The following is a 20,258-nucleotide window of genomic DNA, read 5'->3' on the forward strand; positions in this document are numbered from 1 at the left end:
CAACTATTGTTGGAGGTCTATTAAGTGACGCTTGGTACTGGACTGTTGCCACAGTCGGTAAGCCTCTCCACTAGCTTACAGCCCCTCACAACCCCAAGTTGACATTAGCAGCGCAAAAAAAATGGCAAGCAATATTGGAGTTATCCTGGCACACAGTTTTGAGCAAGATGACAGGTCAGACGAGAGACATGAAGATGAACACAAATCTATTCATCTACAAGTGGATGCATCAGAATGGAGCAGAGCAGGGAGCTTATGACATTTGCCATAGTAGCCTCTACATCAAACCTGCACAAGCCTTTTTCAAAATGAATTTTACGTCTCCTCCCGATACACAACAATTTCAATAAAGAAATACTTATAAATACAGTTTTTTTGGGGTTAGTTTTCTATAAAGACATAGTTTATATATATATATATATATATATATATATATATATATATATATATATATATATATATATATATATATATATATATATATATATATATATATATATATATGTCCTCCATTGTGAGACAAATGCCGCAAGAACAAGTAAAAATGCCAAAAGACACGATTTTCATTGGAGTCGGTCTTTTAAATTGACTATTTTTTGATAAGGGTTGCTTATCTCATTTTTCTTGCTTTAGAATAAATGAATAAAAGGAAGACGGCAATTATTGAACCTGTAAAGGGTATTAGTTGTTCGTTATTGTTCCATAATTATATAAACTAACACGTTTGCCTACAAAAACAAAAAAATAACGGACAAGCTTTACATTTATTCATTTATTTATTTTTAGCATAAAATATTTATTTTTTTCTTACATATTCTACTGAATTCACAACTTAAATAGGTACACAGCTGAGAATGAAAATAAGTTAAATTTCTGTAAAAACTTAACGAGGTCACCGGGTTCCGTTCTCGGTGTTGCACCGGAAGTGTTAGCCTGCTTAAAAGCCAGTTGACAAAGGCTAGCTAGGTTTAGCTGTCAGCCGGGTTTCGTGATTCTGTTGGCATGGAGGTAACACGGACGAGTAAGTATTTGCATTAAAGTGTTCTTGTAAAATCCTATACCTCTTGAAACAACGTACAGCATAGTAGTTACATGGCTTATATTTAATATAAACAGTGCCGAGTATGGGCATCTCCTTTAACGGAGCGTGCACCTAGCATGCTAGGTAGCATCTTTACCTCAAGCACTTGACTCTGCCTGATTTTTTTTTTTTTAATTGCTCCTTTTCCCCGCAGATTTTAAAGAATGTTTGAGCCATGTGTACAGCGCTATAGACGAAGCGGATTTCCTTGCTATCGATGGAGAATTTTCAGGTAAATAAATTTGTATTCCGTCATAAAGGAAGGCTGACAAACTCCGCGATGTCTGTTCAATCAATGAACTGTTGTTTCCAGGGATAAGTGATGGTCCAAGTGTCAGCGCTTTAACAAACGGACTGGATACGCCAGAGGAGCGATACGTCAAGCTGAAAAAGGTTCCAGCAAATGAAACGTTTAAGCTGAGATTTCAGTTTTTAGCCTCCAACCACTGCGTGTCTCTTTTTTAACATGGTGGTTAAAAACTTGCATTTGCTGTTGATTTATTCTCTAACTTTTCATTTCTGTCCTCCAGCATTCCATGGACTTTCTCTTGTTCCAGTTTGGATTGTGTACCTTCAAGTATGACCAGGAAAAGTCAAAGTAAGTGACACACCAATGCTGAAAAATCAAAACTCAGAATAGACTTTGCGATCTTTATCCTCTGATTAACTGAGGAGACCTTTACGCTTCATGTACATGTGTCTCAATAGTCGTCTCCTCTTACCTCTAATGTCTGATACTTTTTTTTTTCCTTTTATTCTTGTTGCTCTGCAGGTATGTCACAAAGCCATTTAATTTCTATGTATTTCCAAAACCCTTCAGTAGGACGTCCCCAGATTTAAAGTTCATCTGTCAGGTGAGCGGAGTTTTTGGGGTACTATAGTTATCCTTAAAGTCCCCACTCTGATTAAAATTGTGTTTTTTGGTGTTTTTAACATGTTCTTGTAACGTTTTTCTGATAATGGAGAACATTTTTTAACTAAATTAAGATTAAAACTGCATTTCTGAGAATTTATTGAAATCGTCGTGAATCAGAAGCTGATTCATTTGAAATGCATTTGGAAAAAACTGTTTTGTGATGTAGAAAATACGTTGGGCACGCCAAAAGGTCCCTGCTCTGCTCTATTCTGATGCATTCACTTGTAGACAGATGGATCTATGTACGTCTTTGTCTTTGTCAGCTGAGCTGGCATCTGGCTCAAAGCTGTACAGCTGGATAGCTATAATATTGTTCTCCATTTTTAAAGCACCACTAATGTTGGTTGGGGGTTGTGAGGGGCTGTAAGCTAGCGGAGAGAAACTAGAAAATTGCACTTTTTTTTTCTTTTTGACTAAAAACTGCAGAAACATGATTAAGGTCCATTGGGAGCGCTTTTACAATAGCTCAAAAGCTGATCGGAGTGTGACTTCAAATGATTTTGTCAAAGTTCTAGATATAAAAACATCTTTACCTTCAGAGTTCCAGTATTGACTTCTTGGCCAGTCAGGGATTCGACTTCAACAAGGTCTTCTGTCACGGTGAGTGAACAGCTGCTATTGACCTTCTCTTGTATATGCATGTACCGGTACTCTGTGATGTTCACTTTATTTTTATTTTTTTTAATATAACCCCCCCCCCCCCCCCCCCCCCCCCCCCCCACAGGAATCCCGTACTTAAATCAGGAACAGGAAGTGCAGCTGAGAGAGCAGACAGAGGAGAGAAGGAATCAACATGCTAACGGTCTCGGGACGCCATCCTTCATCTCTCCATCCTCCAAAGCCCCTGCACATGTGCCTGATGAGCAAAAAGACTACATCAACAGAGTTGTGTACGTGCTGACTCATCAGTGTGCATCTCTGTGTTACCTGTCATCCTTAGTAGAGAAAAACTATACTTTTTTTTTCTTTCTGTGACTTCCAACCATTTTTGTTTTCTACAACAGAGAAAAGGTCGAAAACCTTTTCAGTAGCAACAAAGAAACTTTGGATTTGGAACCATGTTCTGGGTAAACTGGCTATTCTCTCATGAATCATTTATTTATTTTTAATTTATTTTTAATCTGTATAATTGATAGCTTTTATTTTTATTTTTAATCCGTCAGCTTCCAAAGAAAGTTGATATACCAGACTCTTAGTTGGAAGTAAGTGTTGCCTAATTATTGATTATTGTATTTCTTTTGTGATAAATTTGTACTTTGCCAACAGACGTGTGTTCTGCTCTCTCAGGTTTCCCAAAGGTCTTCATGTGGAAACCATAGAAACCGAAAAGGTGAGCTTGGTTTCCTTCGACCTGCCTTTCCTTCTGTCTGTGTGTCTGTCGTTAACCCAAAGGTGCTCCGTGCAGAAAGAACGATTCATCCAAGTCAGTAAAGTTGACGAAGAGGAGAGGAAGAGGCGGGAACAACAGAAACTGGAGAGAGAACAGGTGAACTTTGCCTTCAAACTTTCAGCTGTAGAGTTTTGGTTATTTTGTGGCTTAAGTCAATCTTAAATGTTATTGGAGACTCTGAAGAAAAACATGCTCCCACTTTTATCTGCAAATGTTTTATAGAGAATCTCGTTGACAGTTTGTTTTTATTGCTGTATTTTCTATCTAGATCATTGATAATAGTTTAGAATAGTTAGGTTTTTCTTTGTTGGTCTCTCTGAGTTATCTGGATCTTGGAGAAACGGTGGCATCATCCTTTTAAAGTTGACTTTTACTCCACTTGTTGACCAACAGGAGGAACTGAACGATGCTGTCGGCTTTTCGAGAGTCATCCACGCCATTTCTAAATCTGTGAGTTCTGTGATGTCTGTTTTAACTTGCTATACGTTTCAAGTTGCAGTGTTCCCTGGTACGTTCCATAAAGAACCCATGATGGATGAAATCCACAAAGTAGGATTTTAGATGTTTTTAGCAAACTCCTCTTTGCATACTTTAGACTTTTCTCAGACAGAACTTAACATTTTCACCATTTTCTCTCCAGTTAAAACCCTCAAAGTTCAAACCGAACGGAAACAGCGAGACCGCAAAAGGTTAACAAAGATGTATTAAAGGAACACTATTGAGGAATAGAATTGGAATTCACTGAAAAAAAATAAAAATAAATCCCACAGCCTGCACAGAATGTGACACAATTTGGCTTGAAACACAACCCTGTGCTGAATGTTTTAGAGTAGAATAACTGAGATGGCCTGTTTGTACTCCATTTAGAAAGAGCTTTGAATGCTCCGTTTGTTAAGCACAGAGAAATTAGGATTTGATTCCAAGGGGGCGTGATGAGCTTCATCCTGTGTGGGTCCTTAGGGAAGACCCTTCATGCCAACTATGTAGCCACAAGAAGGCCCAAGTCTAGGTTTCCCTGTGCCTGTCCCCAACCCGGATAAAATACTGGGTTGTCAGGAAGGACATCCGGCATATAAACTCTGCCAAACCACATGTGCAGATAGGTCAAAGCTGACTTGCTGTGATGAAGGGATACGCTGAACGGTGAACTACAACCAATATCCAAGGAAAAGCAGATCAAACTAGATGGAAGTTGTTGGATGATCTCAGAGAAAATGCAAAGATTCAAGATGAGACGTGGGATGATGAGGTTGAGGTTGTGTTTCTGTCACAGGGTAAACTTGTTGTCGGCCATAACATGCTCTTGGATGTGATGCACACGATCCACCAGTTCTACTGCTCTCTGCCAGAGGTTTGATACTGATGTTTTTTTCACATTTTTAAATGCATTTGCCTTGTTCTTTTAAGCCATAAGTGCCACAAATGGTGAATTTAAAATATAAGTTTGTCATTGTGTACAAATATGCAGGACCTTCAAGACTTTAAAGAGGTTACAATGTGTGTCTTTCCGAGGTATTTCTCCTTTTTCTAACTGCATTTTTTTGTCTTTACCTAATAAAAATTCTCTCTTATAATAAATACATTTATTTTTATTAACAGACTGCTGGACACTAAGTTGATGGCCTCAACTCAACCATTTAAGGTAAATGAAATACTTGAAGTCACCACTTGAGGGTGGGAGGTGTCAAACTATTTACACCTAAAGCAGTACATTTTAACCTGAAGGTTAATCTGTTACTAGTCAAACGATTCTAGTTGAAAGCTGCACCCATTTCCTGTAGGAACCTAAAGCTGGGTCAACTATTTTGTCTGAGTGATGATACAATGGGTTTAATGCCATAGTAATGCCTTAGACCAGGGGTCGGGAACCTTTTTGGCCAAGAGAGCCATAAATGCCACATATTTTGAAATGTAATTTCGAAAGAGCCATACAATAATGTAGTGTCCCTTCCCCACACTGAGGCACGGAGACTTAACCTCTTTTAAATTTCTTTATTCCGATTACTGCAGACCGCAACAAATGCCGTTCAATTAATTCAGCAACTCCTGAATCTCTCCCGCCGAGATGAGAGCGCTTCTCCCAACTTTATATTCCCCTGCTACCGCTGCAGCCCTCCCATTTCCCTGATTCGGCCCATAGCTGAACCCCATTGGTCCAAACTCCCTAACAACAGGCTGAGCGACAGAACTGAGGGCCAATCAGATCTCTGCTTGACGCGTTCAATGAACTCCAGAACTTTTAACGCGGCCCAACAGCCATACAACTCAGTCCGCGACAATTTGTTTAAAACTAAATATACAAATGAATGTGTGCATTTGATTTAATTTCAACATTTTTAAAGTACAATAAGTCTGTGGATCCTTTTTAATAACATTGTTATTCTGTTGCTAATAAATGATGAGTATTTCTCGTGGTAGTTTTGCTGATGGTCTCTAGTCTGGTTGATACGTGGTGAGTTTCTGCTTCACCATGCAGGCGTTGAGACTTTAAACGTGATCGTAGGTCTGAATGTTCTTTAGATGTGACAAAGACTGATCACATGCAGACGCGGAGCCAAACACACACTCACACGCTGCAGTGAGTGACGGGCAGCGGGCTTTACGTTTTTACAATCCATGCGCGATTCACCTGCTGCCCCCCCCCCCCTGCTTTCTCCCTCACACATCCCGTCCCCGCATCTGCGCGCTCTTTCTCAGAGACGGGAGCGCGCAGTTTTAGGCACGTCAATTCACAGGTTTCCAGCTGGTACAAACTCTGTGAAATAATAGATAATAGTAACTGATAGCGCTGGCGCAGATTTCTCTCTCTAAGCACCGCTACTACTGCGCGCCTCTGGCATCGCATCGCGCCCGAGAAGGACTGGTCTAATGAAAAAAAAAGTATAAGTAAAGATTTGTCTGCGAGCCACATGTGACCATCAAAAGAGCCATATATGGCTCGCGAGCCATAGGTTCCCGACCCCTGCCTTAGACTGAGGCAGTAGTCCTTTTTATTGATTTTATTTTTTTTATTAATCGATGTGTACGTTTGAAGTTGTTCCACCGTTTGGGTTCCAGGAGCTGATCAATAACACGTCTCTGGCAGAGTTGGAGAAACAAGTGAAAGAAAGCCCCTTCAAGGCGCCAGCTGTTGGTGAGTAAAACTGCCCCAAATGGTTGGATTCCTGGAAATTCCTGGAAACCACGTAGAGCTCCAGTCTGCAAACCTTTATCACCAAAAGAGCCTCTTGGTTCCAGTTTCTTACTGACTAAAACGCAGCAGGAGCCGCATAGTCCCACCTCACCGTTTAGAAAATCCACTTGATTTATGTTTTGTAACCATTCATTTACAAAATGTAGCTTTTAAATATTTGCATAATTAAATTATAAAAGTATTAAATGTTTATAACAATTTTGAAGTTCCTTTCAAAATAAAATACCCCCTGTGTCAAATAGGATCCTATTGCAGCAGATTTACTTGACTTAAAAATGCAAGAAAGCAAAGTCAGGGATGGAATTTTCCATCTGACTTTGCTGATCGTTCATCCTCTTTCTTTTTTCGCTATTGATTATAAACATGAAAACATTGGTGTAGAATCCATTTTACTTTTATTTATTGAAGAAAATGGAATTATGAACTTTAAGAACTGAGCAGCAACTAGACACTGTTGTGCAGCAGAAGATCAGAATATGTACTTTCTAATAATAAACCTGACAGTTTAGTAAACCTTTTACTGTGAGTTTTCTAACTAGTTAAAAATCTGACAACAAAACAAATGACCCAAAACTAGACCATTATTTATTTTCTGTCAATTATTGGCGTTTTTATTCAAAGCCAAAATGCTGCATGTGCTTCCTGATCCAGAGTGACTTTACATTTCTGATATTTGTCATGTGAGGGTGTTGGAACATGCAAACTGTGGCCCTTATCTGCAGAGGATAAAGCTCACGTTTAGGCTTACAGCTGCCCTAACGACAGTCATGTTCTGCCCGTCCTCATCAGAGACGGCAGAGGGCTTCCCCAGCTATGACACCGCTCAGGAGCAGCTCCACGAGGCCGGATACGACGCCTTCATCACAGGCCTGTGCTTCATCTCCATGGCCAACCATCTAGGTAACGTGCAGCTGTACAGAACTTGAAAGCAGCAAATGCAGTCAAACTTTAAAAAGCAAGACTGACTGTACATGACGACCAAAAAATGAACGCAACACTTCCCTATTTTAGGGTCTTTCTTGACTCCACCAAAAGCTCACATCTCCGCTCACTCCAAACTAATTGAACCGTTCTTCAATAAGTAAGGAAAACCCGAGAAGCATTTATTTAAATTGTCTTCTTTGAAAATCCTAAGATTTGTCTTGCCCTTTCTCAGGCTCTTCCTCATGAGGATTATAGATATACCCTACCTCAACATCACCGGACCGGACCGTAAGTCAAAAGAACTCGACGGCGTGTGGATTTCTCCATCTTTCTGTCTCATCTTTTAAGTGTGGGAACTTCTTGCAGTGCAACCCAAGAGGGACCATGTTCTTTATGTGACCTTCCCAAAGGAATGGAAGACGAGTGATCTGTACCAGCTCTTCAGTGCCTTTGGTACGATTCAGAAAAGTATTCCACCGCTCACTGAGCTTCTGTTATTTATTTGACATTTTTTGTTTTTCTGTTTAGGGAACATTCAGGTGTCCTGGATAGATGAGACATCTGCTTTTGTGTGTTTAAGTCAAACCGATCAGGTACAAATAGGTGAGTTTTAGCGGGAATGTGGAACTGATAAACACGCACCGACTGATTAAACAAATCAAATCTGTTACGCAGCAATGAACACAAGCCGCTACGCAGAGAGCTACAGGATTCAGACATATGCCGAGTACATCCATGAGAAGCGGCAGAAGGAGGAGAAGCTGGGACAAACCACCAAATCATGGGGTGAGGACGGCTGGATGAAACCCCAGTACCCCTCCTCCACAGCAGGGTTTGGGTACCACAGGTAAGCCTGCGCTGCCGAACGCCGCATTTACACTGGGCCGTCTGCGGCGCATCCAAAACTTTGCTGATCCGGCCTATTTTTTTTGTACTTCCTGACTTGCTTTCATCGTCCATGGCGAATATGGACGATGGTTTTATCTGCGACATTAATTCTGTGTTATTGCGTGAGCATATAACCTTAAATATAAAATAGAATGTTATAAATTTCAATTTTCAGTAGAACAGAAGCTTTAACTTTCAATGTGTGGACGGACTGGAAACGGAACTCCTGGGTAAAGTTTCTGTTGCATTGCTGAGGGACGGACACAGACATGACAAAGGCGATGTAATCATTCCGATTTATTTAAGGTTCTCACCTCAAACTGACCAGCGTAAATCGACCTGAACGCCACAAACATTAACTGCTCCTTCTGGTTTCACTGCTGTGCAGCTGCGTCTTCAGGTGTGGATTCTCTCTGCAGGATGAGGAAGCGCAGCATCAGCCCGGCTCTGGGAGAGCAGGGAACCGAGGACGCTCCAGCCGCAGATGGATGGAGTCACTACTCGGATAACACAGACCGCAAGAAGATGAAGCTCGACGGTGTGTGAAAGCTCGCACACATCACCGGCTTGTAGCATTCAGTGAGATTTTTTCCCCTAGGAGTGGAAAGGGAACGGGGGCGCCTGGAGGCTGCCTTTCTGTTTCATCTATGAAAGGCAGTTTGATCTGGATCTTATTGTAACGCAGCAAAAAAAAAAAAAAACCCCGGCTGAAACAACAAATGAGCAGCATTTCTAATAGTTAATGTTAGTTAATGTTAAGTCTAATGTTATAAAGACTTCAGATTAGCTTGTTCATCAACAGGCCAAAGCGTTGTGTTGTATTTTAAGATTAAAGACCCACTCAATCATCTTTGGATCCCAGGGGTTTTTCAATCACGATGATGCTGTTTTTAGGCAAAATCCAAAAAGTTTTTTAGAAATTTACCTTGGAGTTGTAGGTGGGACAGTTGTTGCCGAGCAACCCCGCCCCCCTTCCCCTCCCTGTTGCTGAGAGCAGGGAGCCCAGTGTATTTTCTACATCACAAACATGCTGTTTTTCAATCAGCATTTCTTTTGTCTGCTCCTGATTCACAACTACAAAGAAATACTGAGAAATGTCATTTTGAGCTCAACTTTTTTAAAACACGGTTTCTTCATCATCAGAAAAATAATGAAGAACAAGAACATAACACCAAAAACAGCATTTTCATTGCGGTGGGTCTTTAAAAACTACAAATGAGTGGTTCTCAATTAACATGGATTATAGCTCTGCTCTGTCTTGATCAGTAGCTGAAACATCTCCATTTGGAAATCAAATGGAGATGGAGACTCAATGAGTCCTCATCAAACTTCTGATAGTTTAAGCCACTGCACAGCGCCATGGAGACTGAGAAACTGCTGAAACAGCATCTAAAAGATCAGCTTGCTCTCAAATGCAGAGCAAATATCTTTTTTTTTTTCCTCTTGCAGTCATAACCTGATGCTTTGATCACATGCAGTGATCTGTTGGGTAACAAAAATGTGCTTAATGTGCTTTATTGTAATAAAAAACACTTAACACAAGGTGAGTATTGATGAATTTTGGCTTGAACTTGGTATAATTGTGTTACTTTTGTCCTGATAACAGTTTTTGTTGAGTCTGATGGAAGCATCTGTCTGGTTCTTTCAGATGGAAAGTCCAGTGTTGAGGCTGCTGAGAGCAAGACCTCAGAGGAATGGTTAAACACAACGTAAGCAGGAAAAACTCCTCTGATTCAGTCGGTTTCTGGGTTTGAGGCTTATGGTTTTCTTTTTTTTTTCTTGTGCAGAAATAAATCATATTCTCCCAGCTTAAGTCCGAGTCCTGATGGTTCAGATCCAGATAGTCAGGCTGAGGGAACAAAACAGCCTTCAACGGCCTCTGGGAGGAAAAGTCAAAAGAACAAAAAGAAGAAGCCTGAAGGTTTGTAAAAGGAACTGATTGTGGTTATGGTTTACTTCATTGTGACCTTTTTGTTGATTTCAATGTGTTTAGTTTAATTTTTATGACAGAGTTTTAGGGTCAGAGAGAAAATATGGAGGATATTTTTTTTTTATTCATTTTTTAGTTACTCACTTACAGGAAAAAAAGCCGAAATGTCGATTAAAGTTGAAATAGATTTAACCCGCCACAGCATAGTTGTCTGTTTATCGGAGCCTTCCTTCAAGATGAAAGATGTGGAGCATTTTTAGAACCTTTAAGTTTAAAAAAAACAAAGAAATTCTCATCCTTTTTAACTCAAAATCACATTCTTGTTAGTGTAGGCGGCTTTCCAGGGTTCGGTATCGGTAAAGCGGAGTTTCATGTAAAATAAGAACTCAACTTTTCCTTTTGATCTAATTTACTTTAAACCACTATTTGCAGCACCTGAATCTTCAAGCTCTTTGTTTGAGGTTCCAGAAGTTTGGTAGAAAGAGCTGAAGAGCAGAAAGACCACTTTCCATGCTGGGCTCCCGCTCACAACCTCCTCTGAAGCACTTGGCACAACACGGACGGTGCTGCATGCAAGAATTCATTCCTTCACTCATAACTGTGAATGCAGCATCTAAAGCAACCAGCAGAGCATCCTCATGACAGAACACAAGCCATAAGAGCAGCCATATGTTGATCCTGGAGGAAGAAGACCTCCTCCTCCTCCTCCCCTCTGGTGTAACACTGTAGATAATAAAAGTGCAACTGCTTTCCGCAGGAATCTGCCAGCAGCACAGTCGCTATGGATTCATTCCAAAATGTAGATGGTTCAGTCTTGTTGGCGGTGTGTTTACTGTCCTCTATGCAGAGGTTTGTGCAGGAAGATGTAGGCTTTCAGAAGTGACTGTTTATTGTAAACTAGTTTCATGAAGCAGAAGTTGCTGTGCTCATCATTGTCCAGTTGACTTCTGAAATTTTAAAGCAGTCAGTTTGTCATTTTAAGAAAATGAAGTTGCCAACTTTTCCCCTTTTTACTAAAACACTTGCTCTTATTGATAACAATGTGACGTTTATATTCGGTGGCTTGTTTTGATTATGAGTATTAATTTTTGTATATAATTTCTTTTTTCTTTTCCATGTTTGGTAACTGTGGCAACTTGCAACAGTGTCGTAAAGCAAACGTTGTAATCATTAAAATGGTCATGTTTTTGTATAAGAATTGTCAAAATACTAAATATTTCCTTTAAGAGGGAAAAAAAATTAAAGATTCTTTTTTGTTTTTAATCATTGGTCCTGACTTCTTTTTTTCCTATCCAAGCTGACGTTTACAGTTTTGTTCAGTTGTTTTTTTTTATTGGTAGTGCTTTAAACATTACAGAGCCGGTGTCCACGCCCCGACCCCCTCGCGAGAGCGCTGCAACTTTACTGTCAATGGCAGGAATCCAAATCATGTTTTTTTTTTTTTTTTTTTTTTTTTTTTTTTTCCACAACTTTTTATTTAAAGAATTAGTCATGACAACACAGCAACTTCAATAATACCAGTTACGTTTTCCTTATAAAAAGGCAAAAAGGAAATAAAATAATTAAAAAAAACAAAAAAAAACTAAACTGTATTGTATGACATTTCACTCAAAACAAATATCTGCACTCAAACAAATAAAAATTATAATTACATAAAACAAAACTTAACAACGAACATTGCTTCTCTTACATGATACCATCACAGCTCTCCTTATCAAAAGCTTTTAAGCTGAGGTTGCAAAATTCTGTGCGGTTGAGATAAAAAATCTGTTGAATCATCTATTAGTTCTAATTTTTGAATATAATTAAAGGGTCCCCAAATTTCCTCAAATAGGTGTTTGCTTTTATGGATATACATTATTCTTTCCAAAGGAAGGCAATACATTTGTTTCAGCCACTGATTTATGCTAGGTCTGCTCATGTTTTTCCAAGCCTGTGCAATACACCTTTTAGCCTTTAAGAAACTGATATCAATAAATGTACTCTCTGTATTACTAAAATTATGTTTCACTGGATATATAGTCAAAAGAAATAGGGTAGGGCTCAATGTAAGTTGTTTTGAGATTATTTTTTCTATTCTAATTTTAACTTCTTCCAAAAAGATTTGTATTTGGTGGCACTCCCACATGCAATGCTTTAATGTGCCTTTAAATCCACATTTTGCACAAACATCTGGTATGTTCTTATTGTATTTATTTAGTTGCACTGGTGTCGTACATAAATAAATTGTAGTATTCTCAGTCGACTGTTAATAGACATAGAATGAATCTTACAACATGCCCATGTCCAATCATTTTCATTAATATTGAGTGATAAGTCATCATCCCATGATTTTAATTTACCATTTGAATTCTCTGATGTATTAGATGTCAATAAGTTATAGAGGTCCGAAATTATGCCTTTTCTTAATTTGTTTTTCATCATCTGGGTTTCCAGCTGTGAAAAAGGAATTTTGTTAAGACTCTTTTGGTTTGCATTCACAAAGCTTCTTAACTGAAGATATTTAAAGTTGGGTTGTTTATCCAGGTCGTACATAGATTTTAGCTCCTCAAAGGACATAAAGGTATCAGACTGTGGGGGGTACAAATCTCTAATTGTTCTAAGTCCTTTGGATGCCCACATTTTAAACGTTGTATCCATTCTTCCTGGTACAAAACACTGGTTACCCCAGATTGGGCTGAATTGTGATAAAGAATTTACTTCTTTTAAATAGTTTTTGACCTCATACCAGACCTTTATCATGTGTTTCAAGAAAGGATTTTTGATTTGTCTTTGTAACTTTCTTATTTTATCGGAGTATAAGAACGACGGTGTGATTCCAGTTATCTGTGTATGTGCACGAATCGCTGCTGCAAATGGTTCTATTGCTAAAGTAAAAAGCAAAGGAGAGAGAGGACATCCTTGCCGACATCCTCTCTTAATTTTAATTGGCTTAGAGAAATTTCTATTTGTTAAAACTTCCGCTGTCGGGTCTTTATACAAAATCTTGATCCATTTTATAAAGTTGGATCCACCTCCAAATCTTTCCAAGATACTGAAAACATAGGGCCACTCAACCCTATCAAATGCTTTTTCTGCATCTAATGACAGGAGAGCAGTATCTCTGTTTTCTTTTTTATGATGAATGATATTTAAAACTCTTCTCACATTATGAGATCCTAGTCTTCCAGCAACAAAGCCATTCTGATCTCTATTTATTATATGTGGCAGAACGTTTTGGAGACGCCTTGCTAACAATTTGCAAATAATTTTAAGATCAGAATTCAGTAAACTAATAGGCCTCATATTCTCGCATTTGTTAGGTGGTTTACCTGGTTTTGGCAGTAATGTGATAGGGGCTTGATTCATGGAGAGTGGAAGACATTCTTTTTCAAATGCCTCAGTAAACATTTCCAGTAGGGGTGTTAGCAATTTATCCTTAAATTTTTTATATATTTCAATCGGAATACCATCTGGACCTGGACTTTTTCCTGATTTCATGTTTTCAATAGTTTGTGCGACTTCTATGTTATTAAACTTTAAATTCAAATTGATCTTATTCTCATTTGAGATAACTGGAATATTCAGCCTATTTAGGAAACTATTAATGTCAGTAGGATTGCAGTTCCCTTGAGCGTCATACAGTTTCTGGTAATACTCTCTAAAGGCGTCGTTGATATCTTTTGGATTGACTAAGTTTTGTTCATTTTTTGTGATACATGTGATAGAGGTTTTAGTTTCCAGTTGTTTTATTTGCCATGCCAATAATTTTCCAGCCTTGTCACCTTGTTCATAAAATGTTTGTTTTAACCTTAAAAGGCTTGATGCAGCCCTGTTACTGGACTGTTTGTCATATTCTGCTCTTAGGAGTAATATCTCTTTTTTTGCTTCCAGATCCCCATTTTCATAAATTTTTTGTTGTGTGTGTTTTATTTTGTTCTCTAGTTGTGCAAAATTTTGTTTGTCTTTCTTATTTTTATAGCTTGTGTAACTAATTATTTTTCCTCTAAGAAATGCCTTAAAGGCATCCCATCTAATGCAGGCTGAAGTTTGATCTGTGTTGAAGTAGAAAAAGTCATCTATTTGTTTTCCTATGTATTTAACAAACTCTCCGTCCTGCAGCCATTTGTGTTGGAATCGCCATCTAGGAGGGTCGCTGGATATTTTTTCATCCCTGTATACCAGGCAACATGGAGCATGGTCCGAAATTACAATATTGTCATATGTACATTTTTGGATTTTGGACATCAATTCAGAAGAAATTAGGAAATAATCTATACGTGAGTAGGTTTGAAATGTTGCAGAATAGCATGAATAGGCCTTGGTTTGCTGATTTAATTCCCTCCAAATATCTAGCAGTTTTAGTTCTTTCATTGATCTCAGAATACTCAGTCTACAGTTGTTTTGAGTTTGGTCGGTTCCTGTGGATCTATCCTGGCTTGGATTTAAGGTACAGTTAAAGTCCCCAGCTATTATAAATTGCCCGGGCAGCGCTGAAAGTGTAAGGAACAGGTCTTCATAAAACTTAAAATCATCAGAATTAGGACCGTAAATATTAACCAAATTTAATGTTTCCAACAATAATGATCCTTGTATTATTAAATATCTACCCCTCTTGTCTTTAATCACATTACTGACATGGAATGGTACAGATTCATGAATAAGGGTCATCACTCCTCTTGCTCTGGAAGAAAATGCTGAAGCAAATACGCTCCCTCGCCACCTTCTTCTAATTCTTTTTTCGTCTTCCTCTAGAAGATGGGTCTCCTGAAGAAAGACTATTTTGGACCCCATATCTTTTATTTTGTTTATTACTTTTTTGACCTTTTTGAAACGTTGCAATCCCCTGCAATTCCATGTTACAAAGTTTAGATCTACTCCTTGCATTGATTTGGACAGATCAAAGTATTTATTTGCATTTAGAGTAAATTGTCTCTTGAAAAAAAAAAAGAGATCTGTATTTCTTTTCAGCTGCTGTGAAACTTTCACATAATACAATGAACATTTTTTTAAAGAGAAGCCTAACTAACCTGGATATAAGAGAACATATCCAAAACACCAAACTTGAACACCCGTTACCCCATTTACCCAACTGAATGGGTTTCCCTCCCCCCACATTGTGTCTCCCGCCATGGCACGTGCCTGATCCTCTCTCTGGGAGGAGCAGTCTGCCCATGTCACTCAAATCGAACATTAACGCCACTGCTGGTCGTGCCTTGACCAAAAATAATTTTTCTACGCTGCTAATTTTCACATAATGTATTCAGTTGTAGAAATTGTTTCAAAAAATATTATTAATTAAGAAAAAGAAAAATAAGGGAAGAAGAAAAAAAAAGTCACTCAGATGTTTCCATATTGGAATGCCAATTTTACCGTCCCGTTACCTGTTTCTCACAACTGTTGAGAGAATAGTATGTCAGATCAGAATCACTTTCACTCGGAGTTCTTCTGGATCTTCTTGAGAAACTCTCGAGCCTCTGTCGGTGTTTTAAAGGCGTGCGTCTTCCCCTCGTAGGTCACCAGTAACTTTGCTGGGTGAATCACTCCGTGCTTTCCAAATCATGTTTTTAGGCTGTTTTTGTTATTATATAAAATGAATCATCTGGAGGCAAAATGGGGGGGGGGGGGTGCATTTCCACCAATCTGAAGCCTTTTAGTAAATCTGTCCTTGTTTTCTCAGCAGTTTTTAAATTTACCTTATAGTTGGTTCCGACTGAGACTCTTCTTCTCATGGGGGCGTTTTTCAGCAAGAAAACGCAAACATTTCTTTTGTGATTGAAAATAAAACATTGCATAGATGATTAGTTGAACTTTGTGAGCCAATTTTAAAAGATGTTAAAATAAGTGTCAAATATAATCAATTATTTTCAATTTTTGTTAAAGTCAAACCAGGGGAGAAATTAATTAAAATCGTATTTGGAATGAAAAATCAGGAGATTTTTTTTTTTTGCCATATCGCCCAGCTCTAATGGAAAACTTGTGGCAAGGCAAGTTTATTTGTATAGCACATTTCATGTACCAAGAATACAAAATGCTTTACATAAAACATTAAAGGAAACAAACATCAAGAGTGATCATTAAGATCAAATTAAGTAAAAAAGAACTGAAATTAAATGAAGCATATAGATAAACTGTAGATGTGAACATTTTTAATAAAACTTATTCAAACACCGATGAGAACAGGTGGGACAGGCAGCCAATGGAAAGCCCTCACAACTGGACGGATGTGGTCTGAATAAGCTGCAGTTTCCTGATTGTTTGGTAGTCTTGTGAAAACACTGCTACAGTAGTCAAGTCGACTAAAGATGAATCCATTACTTAGTTTTTCCAGGTCCTGCTTAGACATCAGATCTTTAATCCTTGAAAGATTTCCAAGATGATAGTAGGCTGACTTTGCAACTGCCTTAATGTGTTTATCTAAATTTAGGTTTGTATCTATCACTACACTCACGTTCATTACATCCACCATCTCTTGAATTTTTATTTTGTTTCCTTTTTTCCAATTTGTTTATTGGTATATATATGTATCCCTTGTGCTATCCTAGGCACTTTAACATTGGGAGTTGGGTCATCTAGACCCACTAGACAGTGCGCTGAACCTTTTTTCTTCAATGATTTGTGATCTTCACTGGTGTCCATGGATTACATGAAATCTTTCCACCTTTATCCACCTTTTTCATGGTAGGGAGAACACGTCAAAGTAAGGGTGGGGTCATCTAAGATAGCACAAGGGTTGATATGATGAGAGAGGCTTGTAAAAGGTACACCTCAACTATGAGGGACAAAATGAGAAAAAAAATTCACATAGTCTGATTTTTAAAGAATTTATTTGCAAGTTATGGTGGAAAATAAGTATTTGGTCAATAACAAAAGTTCAACTCAATACTTTGACTGTTAGATGCCTGATTCTCACCATGATCCTGACTCTCTTTGGTAAACAAACTGCTGCTTCTGACTAAGCTGTTTTCCTCAGGTACGTGGTGGGAGGTTGTGATCAGGCAAGTCTGGGGCCCCATACATTTTCACACGCAGGCTGAACTTTGTTAGACACACCAGGTAAGGGGTTGGTGCCATTTCCTGTAATGTTTTGTATGTTTTTATTTAGACTAGTTAGGTAGACTTTTGTTGTTCCTTTTGATTTATAGGTTAGGTGTGGAGTTAGGCCTGGTTTTGTTATATTGTGTTTGTTTATTTGGCACGACCCAAACGTCACGACCTCCCCCACAGGTAATGGTTTGCAGCAGCCTGAATCTGTCTTTACTATAAACTATATACATATACACATCATCCTTGACTTCTTGTCTTATTTCATGGTTGTGCTGTTGCGCCCTCCCCAGGGACGTAACAGCCCCATTCATTCTTTCATTTACACGGATCAGTTGTCCTGGTCCCTTTACTGAAAAACAGCCCCAAAGCATGATGCTTTACTGTAGGTATGGTGTTCTTGGATGCAACTCTGCATTCTTTCTCCTCCAAACACAGCGAGTACAGTTCTTCCCAAAAAGTTATATTTTGGTTTCATCTAACCATTGGACATTTTCCCAATCCTCTTCTAGATCATCAAATGCTCTGTAGCAAACATTAGATGGACCTGCACATGTACTGGCTTTAGCAGGGAGACAAGTCTGGCACTGCAGGATTTGAGTTCCTGGTGGTGTAGTGTGTTAAACCCTTGTGCCATCCAAGACACGTTAATGTTGGGAGTGGGGTCATCTAGACCCCACAAGACGATGCGCTGAATCTGTTTTCTTCAATGATTTGTGATCTTCACTGGTTTCCATGGATTGCATGAAATCCTCTTCACCTTTATCCACCTTTGTCATGGTAGGGAGAACACAGGGGTGTAAAACTCATTTTGGTTCGGGGGCCGCATTCAAGGCGTCTGATCCCAAGTGGGCCGGACCAGTGACATAAAAGCAAAAAACAGTTTTCTTTTGTTTGTTTTTTTACTTAGTTGGAAAAAAAGCCTAAGTCTACATGGTAGCCTAATAATTTATTATTACACATTCATTTACAGAGGCCAATGGATGTCAAATAAAATGTATTTCACTTTAAAAAATTGGTTTATTTAATTTTTGTTCAGACTGAATATTTTACATCTGACACTGAATCAATTCCTATAATAAACTCAAGAGGGGCTACGGAAAAAAAATGAAACACCTGCCTAAAATGTAAATGTGCAAATCAATGAATAATTAAACTAAATTAAACTTGCAAACATTTGTGAACATAACAAGAATTTGGAGTTAACCTCCTTTCTCTCCTCAAACTTCAGCCAGCCATCAATATCAGGATTCAGATCAATTCAATTTTATTTGGATAGCCCAAATTCACAACAACAGTCGTCTCGATGGGCTTCGAATCGATCCTGTGCAGAAACATATTTACTGTCATTCAAGTGTGCAAGACACAATGAAATGTCCAAGAATATTTTCCCGGTTCCTGCCTGAATTTTGTGGTAACACCTGCCTTCTTCCTGACCTTTGATGGAGCGCCATCAGTGACCAAATTTACTTCATGTGACCAGTTCACTCCAACATAGTCCAGCACTGTAACTAGAGAGCTGACTGTCATCAGCTGTTGTGTCCATCAACTCAAGAAATTCCGCTATGACGTCTCTTCAGCGCCTCTAAGAAAAGCACAGTTGTGCAATATCTGTATCTGTGCTTTAATTAATAGTGACAGAAAATACAATAAATGACTGGATTCCTTAATATGGCGCTCAAGTCTCAGAGATGTTGGATCTGTAATCATAATCCTTGACAGACTGCTTTTTGGGAACAAGACTTCTGCAGCCTTCAGTATTTTTCAATAGGTTCAGCATCCTAAAATGGTTTGGATGTTTGCTCCAACTCCTCTGCAATCAGGTGTCTGTCACTGCTCCATCACTGATGTCACGCTGCAGTAAATGCAGACGTTTTTTTTTTCAGGCCAGGTTTTAGTTGGTAAATCTTGTCTTTTCTTAATTGCAAATGGTGAAACTTTCCTCATTGTCTCGTAGTATTGCTGAATGAATGAATCTTTGAGAACTGCTACCTGTTGATGACATAACAATCAAGCAGGTTTTGCTTTCAACTCCGCAAACAGATAAAACTCTGTCCATTTTCCTTTGAAAGCTCAGCACTTCAACCCTTTTTTTCTTTTTGACAACATCTTGGTCATTAGGGTGTCACTACTGATCATTCTTATAACAATGTAACAGCATTGGGGCTTGCGGGGAACCAAACTACATCTTATTCAGACACAGAGCCGTTAGGTTTCACTTTTGGCAGGTGCAAAGATATGCATTTTCACCTGTTTTGCTCAGCCTTTGCTCCCCCTAGTGGCGGAAATGCGCATTTCGGTTATTTCTTTAAAAAATCATAACTCGCCGCAGGAATGGACTAGAAACGTGCTTGTTTTTTTAAACATTCTTATAATTTTTACTCTTCATGACTGGGCCGGATTGAACCATATGGCGGGCTGGATACGGCCCGCGGGCCGTATGTTTGACACCCCTGGGATAACACATCAATGCAAGGGTGGGGTCATCAGGACCACATAAGATAGTGCAAGGGTTACTGATGGTAGCCTTTGTATCTTTGGTCCCAGCTCTCTACAGGTCATTCACTAGCTCCCGCGTGTGCTTCTGGGAGTTTTGCTCACCAATGGAGGTGAGCTAGAGGACTGGTTACACAGACCTCTGGAAAGACCTCAGACATCTCATTCCAGAAAAGCGAAGTGCTAGGAACAGCTAAGATACTGAACAGGACCCTCAAGCTTCCAGGCCTCTGGTAGAGGACCTGAGCCTGGGTGAAAAAAACACCCGCGGAGGGTGAGAGGGGCGTTTGCTGTATACACGTCTATAAATAAGAGAATGATCTATCTTCTTGACATAATAATTGGTTTTAATCATAATAAATCAAATTTGTACCAAGGTATACACTACACACATCAAACTGAATCTATTAAATCTGA

At 38.9% G+C, this 20,258-nt stretch overlaps 1 protein-coding gene across 1 annotated transcript; it reads left to right on the forward strand.

Moving 5' to 3' along the window:
- The first annotated feature begins 906 nt into the window (after positions 1-906).
- Positions 907-11,585, forward strand: parn (poly(A)-specific ribonuclease). Its single transcript, XM_023958584.1, has 26 exons — positions 907-1,021; positions 1,236-1,313; positions 1,395-1,474; positions 1,612-1,679; positions 1,854-1,935; positions 2,537-2,597; positions 2,722-2,887; positions 3,002-3,064; positions 3,161-3,199; positions 3,285-3,327; positions 3,403-3,483; positions 3,781-3,837; positions 4,661-4,738; positions 4,856-4,899; positions 4,987-5,029; positions 6,445-6,520; positions 7,370-7,480; positions 7,592-7,661; positions 7,737-7,792; positions 7,871-7,957; positions 8,033-8,107; positions 8,180-8,351; positions 8,812-8,930; positions 10,041-10,101; positions 10,180-10,313; positions 10,755-11,585. Exons 1-26 carry the CDS (start codon positions 1,003-1,005, stop codon positions 10,799-10,801), a joined length of 2,010 nt encoding a protein of 669 aa, XP_023814352.1. The 5' UTR covers positions 907-1,002; the 3' UTR covers positions 10,802-11,585.
- The last annotated feature ends 8,673 nt before the right edge of the window (positions 11,586-20,258 follow it).

Source organism: Oryzias latipes, chromosome 1, assembly GCF_002234675.1.
Source record: "Oryzias latipes chromosome 1, ASM223467v1".
Classification (NCBI taxonomy): domain Eukaryota; kingdom Metazoa; phylum Chordata; class Actinopteri; order Beloniformes; family Adrianichthyidae; genus Oryzias; species Oryzias latipes.